This window comes from Salvelinus fontinalis, chromosome 1, assembly GCF_029448725.1.
Source record: "Salvelinus fontinalis isolate EN_2023a chromosome 1, ASM2944872v1, whole genome shotgun sequence".
In the NCBI taxonomy this organism is placed as follows: domain Eukaryota; kingdom Metazoa; phylum Chordata; class Actinopteri; order Salmoniformes; family Salmonidae; genus Salvelinus; species Salvelinus fontinalis.
In genome coordinates, this window is record NC_074665.1 from 51,781,877 (window position 1) to 51,801,261 (window position 19,385).

Sequence of the window (19,385 nt, forward strand, 5' to 3'; positions counted from 1 at the left end):
ACACAATTCTTGACATTTGTGAAATGTCAAATTCCATGTCTTAGGTTAGTTAGGATCATCACTTTATTTTAAGAATGTGAAATGTCAGAATAATAGTAGAGAATTATTTATTTCAGCTTTTATTTCTTTCACATTCCCCAGTGGGTCAGAAGTTTACATACACTCAATAAGTATTTGGTAGCATTGCCTTTAAATTGTTTAACTTGGGTCAAACGTTTCGGGTAGCCTTCCACAAGCTTCCCACAATAAGTTGGGTGAATTTTGGGCCATTCCTCCTGACAGAGCTGGTGTAACTGAGTCAGGTTTGTAGGCCTCCTTGATCGCACACACTTTTTCAGTTCTGCCCACAAATTTTCTATAGGCTTGAGGTCAGGGCTTTGTGATGGCCACTCCGATACCTTGACTTTGTTGTCCTTAAGCCATTTTGCCACAACTTTGGAAGTATGCTTGGGGTCATTGTCCATTTGGAAGACCCATTTGCGACCAAGCTTTAACTTCCTGACTGATGTCTCGAGATGTTGCTTCAATATATCCACGTAATTTTCCATCCTCATGATGTCATCTATTTTGGGAAGTGCACCATCCCCTCCTGCCGCAAAGCACTCCCACAACATGATGCTGCCACCCCCGTGCTTCACGGTTGGGATGGTGTTCTTCAGCTTGCAAGCCTACCCCTTTTTCCTCCAAAACATAAGGATGGTCATTATGGCCAAACAGTTCTATTTTTGTTTTATCAGAGCAGAGGACATTTCTCCAAAACGTACAAGCTTTGTCCCCATGTGAAGTTGCAAACTGTAGTCTGGCTTTATGGCAGTTTTGGAGCAGTGGCTTCTTTGCTTCCTTGCCGAGAGGCCTTTCAGGTTATGCCGATATAGGACTCCTTTTACTGTGGATATAGATATTTTTGTACCCGTTTCCTCCAGCATCTTCACAAGGTCCTTTGCTGTTGTTCTGATATTGATTTGCACTTTTCACACCAAATACAGTCATCTCCAGGAGACATAACTTCCTGCTTTCTGAGCGGTATGACGGCTGCGTGTACCCATGGTGTTTATACTTGCGAACTATTGTTTGTACAGATGAACGTGATACCTTCAGGCATCCTGACTAGTCTCCCACTAGGGATCCTGACTAGGGATGGTGCCAGGTTTCCTCCAGACGTGATGCTTGGCATTCAGGCCAAAGGAGTTTAATCTTGGTTTCATCAGACCAGAGAATCTTGTTTCTCATGGTCTGAGAGTCCTAAAGGTGCCTTTTGACAAACTCCAAGCGGGCTGTCATGTGCCTTTTACTGAGGAGTGGTTTCCGTCTGGCCACTCTACCATAAAGGTCTGATTAGTGGAGTGCTGCAAAGACGGTTGTCCTTCTGGAAGGTTCTCCCATCTCCATAGAGGAACTCTGGAGCTCTGTCAGAGCGACCATCTGGTTTTTAGTCACCTCCCTGACCAAGGCCCTTCTCCCCGATTGCTCAGTATGGCCGGGCGGCCAGCTCTAGGAAAGGTCTTGGTGGTTCCAAACTTCTTCCATTTAAGAATAATGGAGGCCACTGTGTTCTTGGGGACCTTCAAATCTGCAGACATTTTTTGGTACTCTTCCCCAGATCTGTACCTCGACACAATCCTGTCTGAGCTCCACGGACAATCCCTTCGACCTCTTGGCTTGGTTTTTGCTCTGGAAGTGAAATAAACTCACTTCTGTTTTAGGCGAGGAGCTGGCTAGTGGAGTAGAACACTTGAAAAAGAAAAGGAGAGCTGTACACTCCAGGAGCTCATATGCAATAATTTAATAACCAACGTGTCGACAGACAAGCTGTCTTCATCAGGGTATAATGACAAACACTGCGGGTCACTAGTTTATATAGTGTCAAAGGACACACATAGGTGTCTGCAATCATGGCTGGCTTTGGCTTGATATCATAGGTTAATTTACAGATATACAGTTGAAGTCGGAAGTTCACATACACTTAGGTTGGAGTCATTAAAACTAGTTTTTAACCACTCCACAAATTTCTTGTTTGGAGAAAAAAAGGGATGCTTGCAAGCTGAAGAACACCATACCAACTGTGAAGCACGGGGGTGGCAGCATCATGTTGTGGGGGTGCTTTGCTGCAGGAGGGACTTGTGCACTTCACAAAATAGATGGCTCATGAAGAACGAAAATTATGTGTATATATTGAAGCAACATCTCAAGACATCAGTCAGGAAGTTAAAGCTTGGTCGCAAATGAGTCTTCCAAATGAACAATGACCCCAAGCATACTTCCAAAGTTGTACACAAAATGGCTTAAGGACAACAAAGTCAAGGCAAAGCTACCAAATACTTATTGAGTGTATGCAAACTTCTGACCCACTGGGAATGTGATGAAAGAAATAAAAGCTGAAATAAATCATTCTCTCTACTATTATTCTGACATTTCACATTCTTAAATTAAAGTGGTAATCCTAACTGACCTAAAACAGGGAATTTTTACTAAGATTACATTTCAGGAATTGTGAAAAACTGAGATTAAATGCATTTGGTTAAGGTGTATGGAAACTTCTGAGATCAACTGTATATCTCCATAAATCAGACTATGACCCCTGACTCTCATACCGAACTTTAACCCCTAACTTTAACCCCTAACCTAGCTAACGTTAGCCACTAGAAAATCGTGTACTGGACACAAATGTGTTATGAAGAAATCATGTGGTAGACACAAATTGGAATAAGTAATTTGTGTCTATTTCATGATAATCTCTGATAGTGAGTTGGCTATATTGTAGATTAATTATATCACATTGCATTGTATGGCCCCCTCTAAAGTTGTTTGTTTATATATACAGTACCTGTCAAAAATGTGGACACCTGCTCATTCCAGGGTATTTCTTTGTTTTCTATTTTCTACATTTTAGAATAACAGTGAAGACATCAAAAATATGAAATAACACATATGGAATCATGTGGTACCCAAAAAAGTGTTAAACAAATCAAAATATGTTTTATATTTGAGATTCTTCAAAGTAGCCACCCTTTGCCTTGATGACAGCTTGCACTCTTGGCATTCTCTCAACCAGCTTCCTGAGGTAGTCACCTGTAATGCATTTCAATTAACAGATGTGCCTTGTGAAAAGTTTATTTAATTTATTTCCTTCTTTATGCGTTTGAGCCAATCAGTTGAGTTGTCAGTTTGAGCCAATCAGTTGTGTCCCCGGATCCCAGTCTACAGTATGTATGGTTGCATTTGTGTGCGTCTATAAGTGAATCAGGAGCCCTTGAGGTATTGTAGTCTCACCAAGAAGTGCCCCCCCCCCCCCCCCCCCCCCCCCACCTCCATATTTACAATCCCACTGGCTATGGCAGTGTCTGTCCTGTGCCATATCCATCCATTCTGAACAGCAGCACCGGCAGCCCTATTTGGCATCAGAGGAGAATAGCTATGACATTTCCAAATCCACAGACCTAGTAGGCTATATCTGAATGGCACAAAAACATTTTAGTTTACACACAGGGCTGTAAAGTGCAACCATTTTGGTTGCATATGCTCCTAAATACTATACTGTGCGACCCAACATTTTATTTTGGGAACACCTTCAAAAATAATCAACCAGGTAATCATTTTTGTAATGATTCGGCTTCATTGTACCATTGTTTTTGAGTGACCTATAGCGATAAAAATAAAATAAAAGCGAGTACAGATTCATTACTGTCATGGTTGCACCATTAATACAGCGAAAACAGATGGTTTTTAGCACAAACTGTTGCAATGTTTTTTTCTTTTTTACATTCATAAACCATTTCACGGGCTGTTCCAAAACCACTCATAGGCATTTGTTTACACCTTGTTCAGTCATGTAACATTATTCGCTAACTAACAACCTGGTTACTCAAGTACCAGTATAACCAAATGTTTAGGGGAAAAGAAAGAAAGGAAAAGGGATAGCAAAGATAGTACAGTATGAACAGTGTGGGGATAGCTTCTTCAGGAAATCAATGATTATATCATAGCAATGAACTGAACTCTCTTAAGGAGACAGTGTACAATTTTCTATGTAATGCATCGAAATAGGTAGTGCTTTTACACAATGTAGAAACCTAATATTCCACAAACGACTGTAATCTCAATGACAGGTTTTTGTATCAACATTTTAGCCTTTTATAAGAAACAAAGGGCTTTACAGGGTGAAAATATGAGTTTATAGGGCACAAAATAAGCTAGAAATCCATATAGGCCCAATATAGACTATATTTCAATCAATTTTTTAAAATCTATAATTTTATGGTGGTTCTAACTTTTACGTTGAGAGCAACAGTACCACCAATAAGATGTTTTAATTTAGAAACCTGTTTAAACATAAATGTCTGCCATAAAACTCCTCGTACACTGGTATCTCTTATGTGCCAAATGAAACACTGTCAATTTGGAAGCAGTAAGCATACACAACCCACACATTACCCCATTTGTTCCCTATTTTTAAAACCCGTACCCTAAGTCTCCCTGAAATGGAAAAGATACCTGACCTCACTCCCTAAGGTGAAAAATAACTGCAACAGCTGTACTTCACTCAACGAGACCCGCCATTTCTTTTAAAGAAAGTTTGAAACACATTCTCGTAAACCCTATTGCTATGACAATAATGTACATAATCGAGTGCAAAACTGAGCGGCTCTGATACAATAGAGCCTTGACAATGGGGTGCTCCTATACGTTCCCATCTCTCTCTAGTTGGACCACCCTTACTGACGGGGTCTCAGTTTCAATCTACAAAGAATATTACATCAAAAGTATTGTGGAGCTCCTGCACCTAAATACAAACAGTACCGGCACCCAACATGAATACCGGCACCTATTTCAGTCCAAGTCAAGCACTTGTTTATTGTTATGTATCAACCAAGGTTACACTCATACATGTTTGGTTTCAAGTGGATCAATGTAAAGTTTGCAGATATACAGTATCTTCTTTAAAAAGTGTGAACCACATACATTACTAGCATTACTAGCAACAAATTAAGTTGTTTTGTTAATTGTTTTTGTTAATTGAACAAATTGTTCCAAATTAAGCAGCAGCAGCTGAAAAGAAGAGCTCCTACAAATATTTAAATGTTTTTTTAGAGTAAAGTACATCGAAAAAAATCAAAAGAAAACTGCAAACTGAATAGGAGACCAAACAAGCAGCAAACAAAGAAGGCTTTTGAAAAAGTAACAATTTTTTCAAAAAATTATACCGTTTTCTTAGCTAGCTAAGTTGTTTACCTGTTGCTAGGCAGTTGCTAGGGACATTCCTGGAAGAAGCTAGCTAGCTAACAAGGAGTGTCTAGTTGGCAGAAGAGAAGAAGGAACAAAGAAGGGACAAAGTGGGACAAAATAAGGATAGAAGAAAAGGGAAAGGGGGGAAAGGGGACATTAAGGTGAAGCAGTCCTCTAAAGACACAAAAGACAATAATACAAGAAACAACACTTCTATTGCCTCTCCCTCTACGATACGCACTTCCGGGTTGGAGTGAGTAGTTGCATTCCGCTTTGCTCCACAGGTGTATTACATTTCATTTCATTACAGTACAACAGTTTGATTTGTTTGATCTTAGCTGGCTACATAGCCGTCTTTGTATCCAAGATAATTGTGTAGTCTAGAGTAATTGTCGAGGTTACCTAGCCAGTTAGAGGTTACCTAGCCAGCTACACTTTCAAACAAAGTCAACAACGCAGCCACTGCTAGCTAGCCTATTTCACCAGCCAGCAGTACTATATCATTTTAGTCAATAAGATTTTTTGCAACGTAAGCTTAACTTTCTGAACATTCGAGACGTGTCCACTTGTCATTCCAATCTCCTTTGCATTAGCGTAGCCTCTTCTGTAGCCTGTCAACTATGTGTCTGTCTATCCCTGTTCTCTCCTCTCTGCACAGACCATACAAACGCTTCACACCGCGTGGCCGCTGCTACTCTAACCTGGTGGTCCCAGCGCGCACGACCCACGTGGTGTTCCAGGTCTCAGGCAGCCTCTGGAACTGCCGATCTGCGGCCAACAAGGCAGAGTTCATCTTAGCCTATGCTTCCCTCCAGTCCCTCGACTTCTTGGCACTGACGGAAACATGGATTACCACTGATAACACTGCTACTCCTACTGCTCTCTCCTCGTCTGCCCACGTGTTCTCGCACACCCCGAGAGCTTCTGGTCAGCGGGGTGGTGGCACTGGGATCCTCATCTCTCCCAAGTGGACATTCTCTCTTTCTTCCCTGACCCATCTGTCTATCGCCTCCTTTGAATTCCATGCTGTCACAGTTACCAGCCCTTTCAAGCTTAACATCCTTATCATTTATCGCCCTCCAGGTTCCCTTGGAGAGTTCATCAATGAGCTTGACGCCCTGATAAGTTCCTTTCCTGAGGATGGCTCACCTCTCACAGTTCTGGGTGACTTTAACCTCCCCACGTCTACCTTTGACTCATTCCTCTCTGCCTCCTTCTTTCCACTCCTCTCCTCTTTTGACCTCACCCTCTCACCTTCCCCCCCTACTCACAAGGCAGGCAATACGCTTGACCTCATCTTTACTAGATGCTGTTCTTCCACTAATCTCATTGCAACTCCCCTCCAAGTCTCCGACCACTACCTTGTATCCTTTTCCCTCTCGCTCTCATCCAACACTTCCCACACTGCCCCTACTCGGATGGTATCGCACCGTCGCAACCTTCGCTCTCTCTCCCCCGCTACTCTCTCCTCTTCCATCCTATCATCTCTTCCCTCTGCTCAAACCTTCTCCAACCTATCTCCTGATTCTGCCTCCTCAACCCTCCTCTCCTCCCTTTCTGCATCCTTTGACTCTCTATGTCCCCTATCCTCCAGGCCGGCTCGGTCCTCCCCTCCTGCTCCGTGGCTCGACGACTCATTGCGAGCTCACAGAACAGGGCTCCGGGCAGCCGAGCGGAAATGGAGGAAAACTCGCCTCCCTGCGGACCTGGCATCCTTTCACTCCCTCCTCTCTACATTCTCCTCTTCTGTCTCTGCTGCTAAAGCCAATTTCTACCACTCTAAATTCCAAGCATCTGCCTCTAACCCTAGGAAGCTCTTTGCCACCTTCTCCTCCCTCCTGAATCCTCCTCCCCCTCCTCCCCCCTCTCTGCTGATGACTTCGTCAACCATTTTGAAAAGAAGGTCGACGACATCCGATCCTCGTTTGCTAAGTCAAACGACACCGCTGGTTCTGCTCACACTGCCCTACCCTGTGCTTTGACCTCTTTCTCCCCTCTCTCTCCAGATGAAATCTCGCGTCTTGTGACGGCCGGCCGCCCAACAACCTGCCCGCTTGACCCTATCCCCTCCTCTCTTCTCCAGACCATTTCCGGAGACCTTCTCCCTTACCTCACCTCGCTCATCAACTCATCCTTGACCGCTGGCTACGTCCCTTCCGTCTTCAAGAGAGCGAGAGTTGCACCCCTTCTGAAAAAACCTACACTCGATCCCTCCGATGTCAACAACTACAGACCAGTATCCCTTCTTTCTTTTCTCTCCAAAACTCTTGAACGTGCCGTCCTTGGCCAGCTCTCCTGCTATCTCTCTCAGAATGACCTTCTTGATCCAAATCAGTCAGGTTTCAAGACTAGTCATTCAACTGAGACTGCTCTTCTCTGTGTCACGGAGGCGCTCCGCACTGCTAAAGCTAACTCTCTCTCCTCTGCTCTCATCCTTCTAGACCTATCGGCTGCCTTTGATACTGTGAACCATCAGATCCTCCTCTCCACCCTCTCCGAGCTGGGCATCTCTAGCGCGGCCCACGCTTGGATTGCGTCCTACCTGACAGGTCGCTCCTACCAGGTGGCGTGGCGAGAATCTGTCTCCGCACCACGTGCTCTCACCACTGGTGTCCCCCAGGGCTCTGTTCTAGGCCCTCTCCTATTCTCGCTATACACCAAGTCACTTGGCTCTGTCATATCCTCACATGGTCTCTCCTATCATTGCTATGCAGACGACACACAATTAATCTTCTCCTTTCCCCCCTCTGATAACCAGGTGGTGAATCGCATCTCTGCATGTCTGGGAGACATATCAGTGTGGATGACGGATCACCACCTCAAGCTGAACCTCGGCAAGACGGAGCTGCTCTTCCTCCCGGGGAAGGACTGCCCGTTCCATGATCTCGCCATCACGGTTGACAACTCCATTGTGTCCTCCTCCCAGAGTGCTAAGAACCTTGGCGTGATCCTGGACAACACCCTGTCGTTCTCAACTAACATCAAGGCGGTGACCCGTTCCTGTAGGTTCATGCTCTACAACATTCGCAGAGTACGACCCTGCCTCACGCAGGAAGCGGCGCAGGTCCTAATCCAGGCACTTGTCATCTCCCGTCTGGATTACTGCAACTCGCTGTTGGCTGGGCTCCCTGCCTGTGCCATTAAACCCCTACAACTCATCCAGAACGCCGCAGCCCGTCTGGTGTTCAACTTTCCCAAGTTCTCTCACGTCACCCCGCTCCTCCGCTCTCTCCACTGGCTTCCAGTTGAAGCTCGCATCCGCTACAAGACCATGGTGCTTGCCTACGGAGCTGTGAGGGGAACGGCACCTCCGTACCTTCAGGCTCTGATCAGGCCCTACACCCAAACAAGGGCACTGCGTTCATCCACCTCTGGCCTGCTCGCCTCTCTACCTCTGAGGAAGTACAGTTCCCGCTCAGCCCAGTCAAAACTGTTCGCTGCTCTGGCACCCCAATGGTGGAACAAACTCCCTCACGACGCCAGGTCAGCGGAGTCAATCACCACCTTCCGGAGACACCTGAAACCCCACCTCTTTAAGGAATACCTAGGATAGGATAAAGTAATCCTTCTAACCCCCCCCCCCCCCTTAAGAGTTAGATGCACTATTTGTTCCACTGGATATCATAAGGTGAATGCACCAATTTGTAAGTCGCTCTGGATAAGAGCGTCTGCTAAATGACTTAAATGTAAATGTAACAAGTACAGTGACATTGTGGTAGAGTACTATAATTACACAAGTTTGCTTGCAAGTGTCCTCATATGAGCATTATCTACTTAACGTGACCTGTGCGACAGACCGGCTGCACAGCTGTCTGGTAACATCCTGGTCACCTCTAATAGGAGATCATACAGACAGATACCCTTCATGTCTATTCATAAACCCTTTCATCCAGGACAGGGTTCAGATCCTGCCATCGTATGAATGAATTCCTGGCCCCTCTATCTGGAATGGACAACATCTAAGAGCCTAAGAGTATGCAATGCAGCTGGGGATGTCTGCATGTGGCCCCAGCTAAATCCACTGTGGTTCAGTGTTTCCCAACTCCAGTCCTTGAGTACCCCGGACAGTACAGTTTTGTTGTAGCCCTGGGAAAGAACACCTGATTGAACTTGTCAACTAATCATCAAGCCCTCAATGAGATGAGTCGGGTAAGTTTGTCTGGGGCAACAACAAAAATGTGCTGTTGGGGGTACTCAAAGACTGGAGTTGGGAAACACTGATGTAGTGTATGCACAGCGCCTTTCACCACAACCTTATCAGATCTCAGTTGGTAGAGCAAGGTTCTTACAACGCCAGGATAGTAGGTTCGATTCCCGGGACCACCCATATGTAAAACATTTATACGCACATGACTAAGTCAATTTGATAAGAGTGTGTGCTAAATGGCATTATATTATATATTATTTGAAGTTTGCCCCTGTACAAACAAGAAGAAAATAAGATATTCACACACCATGATCATGCAAATGTGATGGACTCCCATCTGCTTTATTTCACAGATCCAACACACGACCATGGATAAGAACCACTTTCAGGGTTGGCTGTACGTTTCCACGGCAACGCGTAGCATGTGGAGGCAGTGTGTAGGTGGAGAGAAACGTCACATCTGCCCTCCCCACAGCTGGAGTGGGTAATGGGGAAGCGATGTCAGAGTCATAAGAGGGGAGAGAGAATGAAAGAAGAGGAGGTAGAGAGTGGCGGCCAGCGTTAGGAGAGTAAGGCGTGGGTGAAAACCGTGACGTCTGAATGCGAGACACAATTATATTTTCATTATGCATATGTAGGGAATCATAAGCAGCTAGCAGAGCCCCCCTTGATAGATGATGACACTGTCTGATGCTGCTCCTGGGCCCATGCAGGACAGAAATAACCCACTCAACCCAGGAGAGGAGAGTGGAAAAGATAGGAGACACAAATCACCTCGCAATATCAAAGCAGTTCCATCAGTTCCTTCACATTTTTTGTTTAATTTGTCTTTGAAGACCTTGCAATATTGTTCTCAAACACTATGCTAACATAGTTAAGCAAATTGAAAACACAATCATTCTCAACAACAAGTTGGTCAGAAAACAAAGCCTACCAGGGGAACAGGTTGTACAGGACATTATGACAAATAACCTGGCCTCAACGGAGCTTGTTAACAAATCAATAGAGCACACACATACATATGTGCTTACAAGCTATTTTCTGCAATATAGAAATGTTCATATCAAAATAATAAATTGCCTAAAGATTAGAGGTCGACCGATTAATCGGAACAGTCAGCAGTCTGACTGAGCAGCAGCAAGCTCGTAAGCATTCATTCAAACAGCACTTTTGTGCGTATGCCAGCAGCTCTTCGCAATGCTTCAAGCATTGCGCTGTTTATGACTTCAAGCCTATCAACTCCCGAGATTAGGCTGGTGTAACCGATGAGAAATGGCTAGCTAGTTAGCGGGGTGCACGCTAATAGCATTTCAAACGTCACTCACTCTGAGACTTGGAGTAGTTGTTCCTCTTGCTCTGCATGGGTAACGCTGCTTCGAGGGTGGCTGTTGTTGATGTGTTCCTGGTTCGAGCCCAGGTAGGAGCGAGAGGGATGGAAGCTATACTGTTACACTGGCAATACTAAAGTGCCTATAAGAACATCCAATAGTCAAAGGTATATGAAATACAAGTGGTATAGAGAGAAATAGTCCTATAATTCCTATAATAACCTCAACCTAAAACTTCTTACCTGGGAATATTGAAAACTTATGTTAAAAGGAACCACCAGCTGTCATATGTTCTCAATGTCTGAGCAAGGAACTTAAACGTTAGCTTTTTTACATGGCACATATTGCACTTTTACTTTCTTCTCCAACACTTTGGTTTTGCATTGTTTAAACCAAATTGAACATGTTTCATTATTTATTTGAGGCTAAATTGATTTGATTGATGTATTATATTAAGTTAAAATAAAAGTGTTCATTCAGTTTTGTTGTAATTGTCATTAGTACAAATAAATAAATATATATATATATATTTTTTTTAAACGGCCGATTAATCGGCATCGGCTTTTTTTGGTCCTCCAATAAATCGGTATCGGCGTTGAAAAAGCATAATCGGTTGACCTCTACTAAAGATGCAAGGCTCTGTAAAAAATATATATCAAAAAATATATATAGTATCAAAGCCATGAACATCTAGTATTACACATGCTTGCAAACCAGAATAATATGTAGGCCTACATCTTAGAGTTCTGATTTGTTTCAACTTGTAAAACACCTTCAAAGTAATACTTTTTCTTCAAATATTTTATCCAGTATTTTCTAATTTCTCTGTGTAGAACATTGTAGTTTGCTTAAATTCCAGGCCCTAGAACCCACTTACAAACAGGAGAATCACTGCAAATATGATCCCAAATCTCCACATGCAGCTTGTCATTAATTCTCCATTTGCAACAGCACCCTTCTCTGTCAGCTATGATTTATGACATGTTATTCTTGTGTTTATTTATCATGGGTTGGTCCTATAATCACCCTGTTGCCTCTAATACATGGGACTGGCAACTCAATATCAAAAAGTGGGAGCTGTATTCAATCAAGACAGGTTTTCCCCCCTAAGGCCTCCTCATCCAGCTAACGTTGTCATGGTGTGTAAAGACTGGGCATGATGTGTCTGCACCTGAGAGGACTTACAGCTAGGGAATGAGTGTGTATGGTCATTAGTGGTGTGTGTGTGTCTGTGTGTTCCTGCATGCACACAGACACATTCATAGTTCAAGCAGGCAGAAATACATCCAGTATGAAGATTTCGCATCAGTCTGACAAGTTTTGCAGAGGGCAAGGAAGGCATATATTAACCCCCGCTGTACCAAACCAAATGCTTGGCTAGAAGCAAGGGGAAATAATGTGCGAGTTGAGATAAGAGATTATTTGGTAGTGTACCTGTGACGGCCAATACAATACGGCTTGGAACACTGCTTGTCCAATCAGCATCCATGATGGAAAATGATCACATATGCCTTTACAATCTTTTATGTCCAACAATGAAGATTCAAATACACATTTGTGTGCTCAGAAAACGGAATAAAACCACCCGTGGGTCAAATTCAACCCACAGGCCGCCAGTTGGGGAACCCTGATACACACTTAAGTTAGCTCCTACAGCATGACCGGGAGAAGTACAGTAGGTGAGGGCAAATGTAAGATTAGAGACGTTATGATAAACGTGTGGCAGAAGAGGTGGGACAGCAAGCCCAAGGGCCAGAATTTCAATGTCCTAGGCATTCAGTTGCGCCTAGGGCATTGTACATTGAACTGGTCATCACATTTGGTAGGCAAGCATGTGAATGGTTTGTGTGCGGAGTATATGGTTGATGAAACAGTAAATCATGTGTTGAAAGTACCGATATATGGAAGAGAAGGAAATATTGTTGTGTAGGGTTATTGAGGTTGGACAGGGATGGGAGGGTGGAAGGGATTTGGGGGATGGGGGAGGATTTGTTAAACGTAAGTAGGGCTCTTTTATTTTCTTAGTAGAACAGGATTAGGTCGGAGGGTTTAGTTTTTCATAATGTTTGTTTCTTTATTGATTCATCTGTACGCTATGATTGACTACAGTAGGTGGCGGAAAGCACTGCTAATGTTTGTTTGAGGACCACCATAATACCATAGAAGACAACGGCCGGGAAAACTTTTGCGTAGCGACATCATCGTAAGAGATCGGATTATTGTACCAGTGTTGAATGTCTAAACTGAAATAGCTAACAAGCTATTATGTTAATAAGGTATGAATTATTTAAAAGTTGTTGTTTTCTTTGTTGAAACTGTCACTGGGCAGTGACGCTGTTAGCTAGCTAACGTCAAACAGATCAAAGGGGTCATTGTTGTTTTTTTTGCAGATCATTCTATGCAACGTTCTGTTTGAGTCTAACAACGTTAGACGTTGAACATACCTAACTAGCTAGCTAGTACCTAACATTTGAACATTGATAGCTAGCTAGCTCCCGGACCAAAGGGGATATCCTGTTAGCTGACATTACCAATAATAGTTTATCCTGTCAGCGAACACTTCTAGGCACTAAAAGAGGCACTAACCTACCCAGTTAATTAGCTAACGTAAACTCAGCCCATTCCGTACAAATGTGCGTAACCGTGACATTCAAACGAGGCTACAAAGAAAACTAATGGGAATGTAGCGACTGTGTTGACTTCAAAATCAGGGGTGTGAACTAGGTTTCTATTCAAGCGTTGATCGACATGGTAATGGCTCTATAGTATTGGAGAAAATTTGAAAAAAACTGACCCTCCGTTACATCTTGACGTGTCATGTCGTAACGTACAGCACGCAAAAAGCAAGTATTTGTCTTAAAATCTCTCTCCACCAGGTGTAGCACTTCTCTCATCATTTAAAAACAAGAAATGGACAGTGACGGGGGTAAGGGGGGGATAGCTAGTCATTATTTTCATAATCATTGCATGCGATCATCATTCTCAAAGCCGCTGTTTACTTCTAAGATCACTTCAGCACCGCCCTAAAAACCCGATTCAAATTCGACACAAACCTTCAAATAGGTATGTAATGACACATTATATAAACTCTTTATAGTGTTTTATATACATTTTAGAGGGGATAAGGTGATAAGTTGGACAGATCGAGACATCTGTCGACATCTGTCCTTCTCACTATCACGCATTAGTTTCGCTTCCCCACCCACCATTTTTAAAAAGACCCGATGGGGCTCATTGCCTGCTTGAATTATGCGTAAATGGGCAGTGTTATGGTCATGTCATCGATTTTGTTGGAACGGGGAGAAATTGTGCTTTACAGTGGTATTGACATTACAGTTGATCTGAAAGTATTGCGTTTTTGGGGCGCTAAAATAAGGGCAATTGTACGGACCAAGGCGATGTACGAGTTTACGTGAATTTACATGAGCTATTTATGACTATGTCAGAAATAGTCATATCTGGCTATACATTGCTTTGACCTAGCTAGCTAGTTAATGTTATCATTCAGAGAGACATTCAAGGTCTTACCCTAGATACGATTCCTAGCTAGTTATCTAACGCTAGCTGTATACAGCAGAGTTGCCAGGCCTTGATGAGTAGAATAACTAACTAGCTAGCTAATAAACGTTAGTATTTGAAACCATCCAGTCCTATGATCCAGTCCTATGATTAATGTCTATTAATGTCTACTTACAAAGCATTATTTTGTTTCTGGCAGTCATACAATATGACATAAAAAAAATAATATACACTGCTCAAAAAAATAAAGGGAACACTTAAACAACACAATGTAACTCCAAGTCAATCACACTTCTGTGAAATCAAACTGTCCACTTAGGAAGCAACACTGATTGACAATAAATTTCACATGCTGTTGTGCAAATGGAATAGACAAAAGGTGGAAATTATAGGCAATTAGCAAGACACCCCCAAAAAAGGAGTGATTCTGCAGGTGGTGACCACAGACCACTTCTCAGTTCCTATGCTTCCTGGCTGATGTTTTGGTCACTTTTGAATGCTGGCGGTGCTCTCACTCTAGTGGTAGCATGAGACGGAGTCTACAACCCACACAAGTGGCTCAGGTAGTGCAGTTCATCCAGGATGGCACATCAATGCGAGCTGTGGCAAAAAGGTTTGCTGTGTCTGTCAGCGTAGTGTCCAGAGCATGGAGGCGCTACCAGGAGACCGGCCAGTACATCAGGAGACGTGGAGCAGGCCGTAGGAGGGCAACAACCCAGCAGCAGGACCGCTACCTCCACCTTTGTGCAAGGAGGTGCACTGCCAGAGCCCTGCAAAATGACCTCCAGCAGGCCACGGTATTAGCTAGAGAGGCAATGCTTCTATAGACTCACAAACCCGCACGCATGAACGTGCGGGGGGAACCCCAATTTCGGAGAGAGTTGAATCTCCAATTTACCGCCAGCGTCTGGTACTCTAAAAAGTTGAACAAGTTTGGCAGGTCTGAGAGAGAGTTTCGTCCTGAGCCCGATAGTTTGATCAGCTCTGAGTTAAACTTGAGAAAACCAGTACCATGAAAGTAGCTCACCTTTTAGCCAGGTACATTTCTATGGCACCAAATCCTTCAGAACTAACCTGCTCTTGGACAGGCTAACTCAAGGCTAACCCCACTTACCCATGAATGAAATGACTGAGCCAAGAGTTGAAGACCAATTAAATCAGATACCCTTCCTTTCACAAAAATGTTGTTATCATCCCCTTTATTTGAGGAAGGCTGATTAAATATTTTAATCATCAAATGTTAATATTGCACATTTAGTAAGGAAAGCATTTGCTTGCCAAACTACATTTTTCACGTGATTGTATTTTGAAATTTGCAAAAGCCAAACTTACAGCCGCAACCAACCATAGCAGTTCCCATTCAAGTGAAGACATTGCTAAAGTGTACCCCTTTGGGTACCCAGGACTAGGATTAAGAAATGCCATTCTATCCAGACTAATTGGATTCCCCACCTCACCTCTCGCTGGCTACCGTATGTAGACATGATCCAACTCCGTGAACACATTGACTATAATTCAATGTATATGTGCTACGTGTACACGTTTGCTTTCTTTACCATCCACAAGAATGTAGGTTAGATATGACAGCACTGAATAGCTAAGAAGTTTCAGTGTTGCTACAGTTTGCAAACAAAGTAATTGTGACACTATTTATGTTTTTCAGGTGATCATGGTAACAGTCTTATCATAGAGATGTGCAACTCTGGTCCTCAGAATGACATTTAATATTAGCTGGTGCTGGGGGAAAAGTGTAACACCAATCAGGCCCTTGAGGGCTGGAGTACCACGAAGAGGATCACCAGATCGAGATGGAATCAACAGACTTGACTTAAGATCCAGCATGATCTGATACAGGGCTCTTTTGGAGAGTTAGTCTTGTATGTTTTCTCCAACACTAATATAGTGTATGCTGAGGGTCAATGTTGTCAAGGTAAAATGAGTAAGCGAGCAAGCTAGCCAACTTGTTCCATAGCTGGGTTGCTCGGACAAGACGTGAACGCAGGACTGTATCGCATTAGTGGAAAGCAAGACTTCTCAGGGCAGGTTTGCCAGTTTTGACTAGCAGAAGTAACTTATCGTAGCACAGGTTAAGATAATTATCCTAAGCTACTGCTTAAGTTAACATGGAAGGTTAGGAGTTAATAAAAGGGTTAGGGTTACCTAAAATGTTACAATTGTTCCCGACGCAACTCGAACATATATCTAGCTACAACCAGGCCTACCCTGAGAACAGTCTTGGTTTCAAATAATGCAATGCAGAGAACCCGGGAGCCTATCTAACGTAAAAATGTGAACTAACGAAACAGATACAATTTCAATAAAGGCTGTCTGGCTTGAATTCAATTTTGAATATGGCTTAGAACAAATATATTGAGCGTTAATGTTGTTGGGATATAAAGTTAGCTAGCTAGCAAAAAATGTGTAGCTAGCTATTGTTGCTAAGATACAAGAGTGTGGATATGTTGGAAGTTTTGCATCACAGCTCAGTACCTAGAACAGATAGATCCCCAATGAGGACATGCTTCATTTCTCACTATGAATGAGACTAGGATCTGTAAATTAATTCTGTCTATGTTTTAGTCCCCATGTAATTATTTAGCGTTCCTTCATTGTTTGCTGTAAATGATAGCGAAAATAGTTATTTTTATTAAATCAACAACAACTTTCTCAAATATTCAAATAGAAGTGGTCATAATTAATCGCTCTCTGTGATTTGAGTGTCACTGTTGACAACTTTGTGGAATTTCTCAAAGGCCATTTCAAAAAGTGCCTATTGGATAATGAAAATAAATGCAACCCCCTTTTTTTGCAAGAAAACTAGCTGACCGATCTCGGTGCCATCTGGTGCCAAAATGGGAAGGAAGTTCTCAGCGGCGGTCCAAAATGACGTTCCGGAAATATGGATATTGAACGAGAAAAGAAGGGGAAAAATTCCCTTTTAAAATGCATTGGCCAATCAAAACCTAAACTATCGTCTTTCCTATAATTGAATGACTTTGGTACATAGGAATCTATCCTCCACATATCATTCAAGGATCAGACACTGAAGTTGTTTCTTAAATGGGGAAAAAATACTTTATCTGAAGTCTCACCATTTTCAGTTAAACAACAAAGATTAATATGATGTATTTGCTAGAGTCGATTACATGAGATTGACTTTATGAAAACAGATTAGCATTGTATTAACACATAATGAAGCCTTAGTTTATACTGGAATTTCACTTGATGCACTTGTCATAATCCCTTAACTCTGACGTGAGTTTAACAGAATTATGTATTATCATAACAATTTTACAAAACCGTTCAGTGTCACAAACCCTCCAATAAACTCACCTAGGATCCTGAGTTGTGTAACGTCTCCATGCAGACCAAAGAACATCCATAGAGGTCTGGAGTTGTCCACACACACCTGCATCCCCGCGTTGATCCCATTGAGGCTAAGAAATACCTCCCCCTTCACGTTCACCCCGAAACCCAGGATATCACTGTTATGCAGGGGCGTCCCTACCCGACACACCGCCCAGAATTCCTTGCGGTCGACCAGAGACTCCAGGCTGTATGGCAGGTCATTGGGCCGAAGCCCGGCCGGGTCGCACGACGTCACGCCGTAGGAGAGTGACCCGAGACGAGTGCCACCCGCCTTGGTCACTTTCACAAACACACTCTCTCCACAACACAGTGGCCGGCTGGTGAACACCAAGGTCCTCTCATCAACGCTGCGGTGCTCCACGCCCCGGGTCACCGTGTTCTCATCGAGGGCTTTGACATTGGCACCTCGGAGTGGGTGGAAGTGGAGATCGCTGTCAAGAAGCGAGGGGAGCAGGGAGCACTGCTGGGAGTTGAGGGAGTTCTGGGGGATGGAACAGGAGGTGGAGCTAAAGGGGTGCAGGCGCTCCTCTTCCTCCTGCTGCTGGTGGCGAAGGTCACACAGTCTGATAGAAAGACAAGGGTCGTCTGTGTCCCGCCATAAGGACGCCCGGTGGGCCGCGGTGAAGGAGTGAGGACGCAGGCAGTCGAGAGGCACCATCTCACTGTCTGTAGGGACAGAGAGACACAAAAGCAGAATGGTTAATCATCTGATTAACACTTTTCTTATAAAGTCCATGAATCAAATGGTCAAATGTGTGTAAAAAAACTTTATGTTAGTACAATGCACAAATTTGTACACTGAAGTGTCTTTTTTTTTTACATTGGAATATAAGTATTATGAGCTGTTTGCCTAAAGCTTTTCAGTTGTCTTTCTTATGCATTCAAGATCTACTTTACTCACTGTTATGAAACATAGTCACAAATGCACAAATAGCTAAATGTGCATGTTTATGTGTTTAGAAATAGAAGCGTTAAAGTGGGGAAGGGACATTGCTGGGGGGTAATGTCCATATCAGAATTAAATAGACATAATAGCGTTACATAACATTGACTGAATGAGCAGTTCACTTGTCCCCACTACAAAGACCAAAAAGCTCAGCTGTGCCCTGGACGGGACAGTTCTACACAATATCAGAGTCCAAACATTCCAGCTGTTCCACACACTACACAGATACCATTAAATAGGCTTTCAGACTCCAGATAGCTAACCATTCTGTTAAAAGCATTTATCAGCCTCAAACAGTTCTCATGGAATGTTAGTGCACCCAGAATTAAGTATGGGAACTAAAATGGTTTAATGGGCAAGTCTTTGGGTTAGTACAGTATCTTCTCATGCCACTACAAGTTAAGCAACATGCATAAACATGTTTCAAAAAGCTATACTCAGTGGCCAGTTTATTAGATACACTCATCTAGTACAGAGAGTCAGACCCTCCTTTGCCCCCAGAACAACCTGAATTCTTTTTGGGCATGGACACATTGCTCAATTGGTATCAAGGGACCTATTGTATGCCAGGAAAACGTTCCCCACACCATTATCCCATCAGCCTGTACTGTTGCCACCAGGCAGGATGTGTTTATGGCCTCATGCTGCTTACGCTAAATCCTGACTCTGCCATCAGCATGGCGCAACAGGAACCGGGATTCGACGAATTAGATCATGTTTTTCCACTCCTTAATTGTACAGTGTTGTTGATCATGTGCCCATTGGAGCCAATTCTTGTTTTTAGCTGATAGGAGTGGAACCCGGTGTGCTCGTCTGCTGCAATAGCTCACCCGTGAGAAGGACTAACGAGTTG

The 19,385-nt window shown here is 43.3% G+C and overlaps 1 protein-coding gene across 1 annotated transcript in view; it reads right to left on the reverse strand.

The window, feature by feature from the left end:
* Positions 1 to 19,385, reverse strand: part of LOC129857418 (E3 ubiquitin-protein ligase NEURL1-like) — a 75,640-nt gene that overhangs the window by 4,096 nt on the left and 52,159 nt on the right. The window contains exon 4 of the mRNA XM_055925652.1: positions 17,551 to 18,252. Coding sequence (XP_055781627.1) covers positions 17,551 to 18,252 — 702 coding nt within the window. The remainder of the gene's footprint in view (positions 1 to 17,550; positions 18,253 to 19,385) is intronic.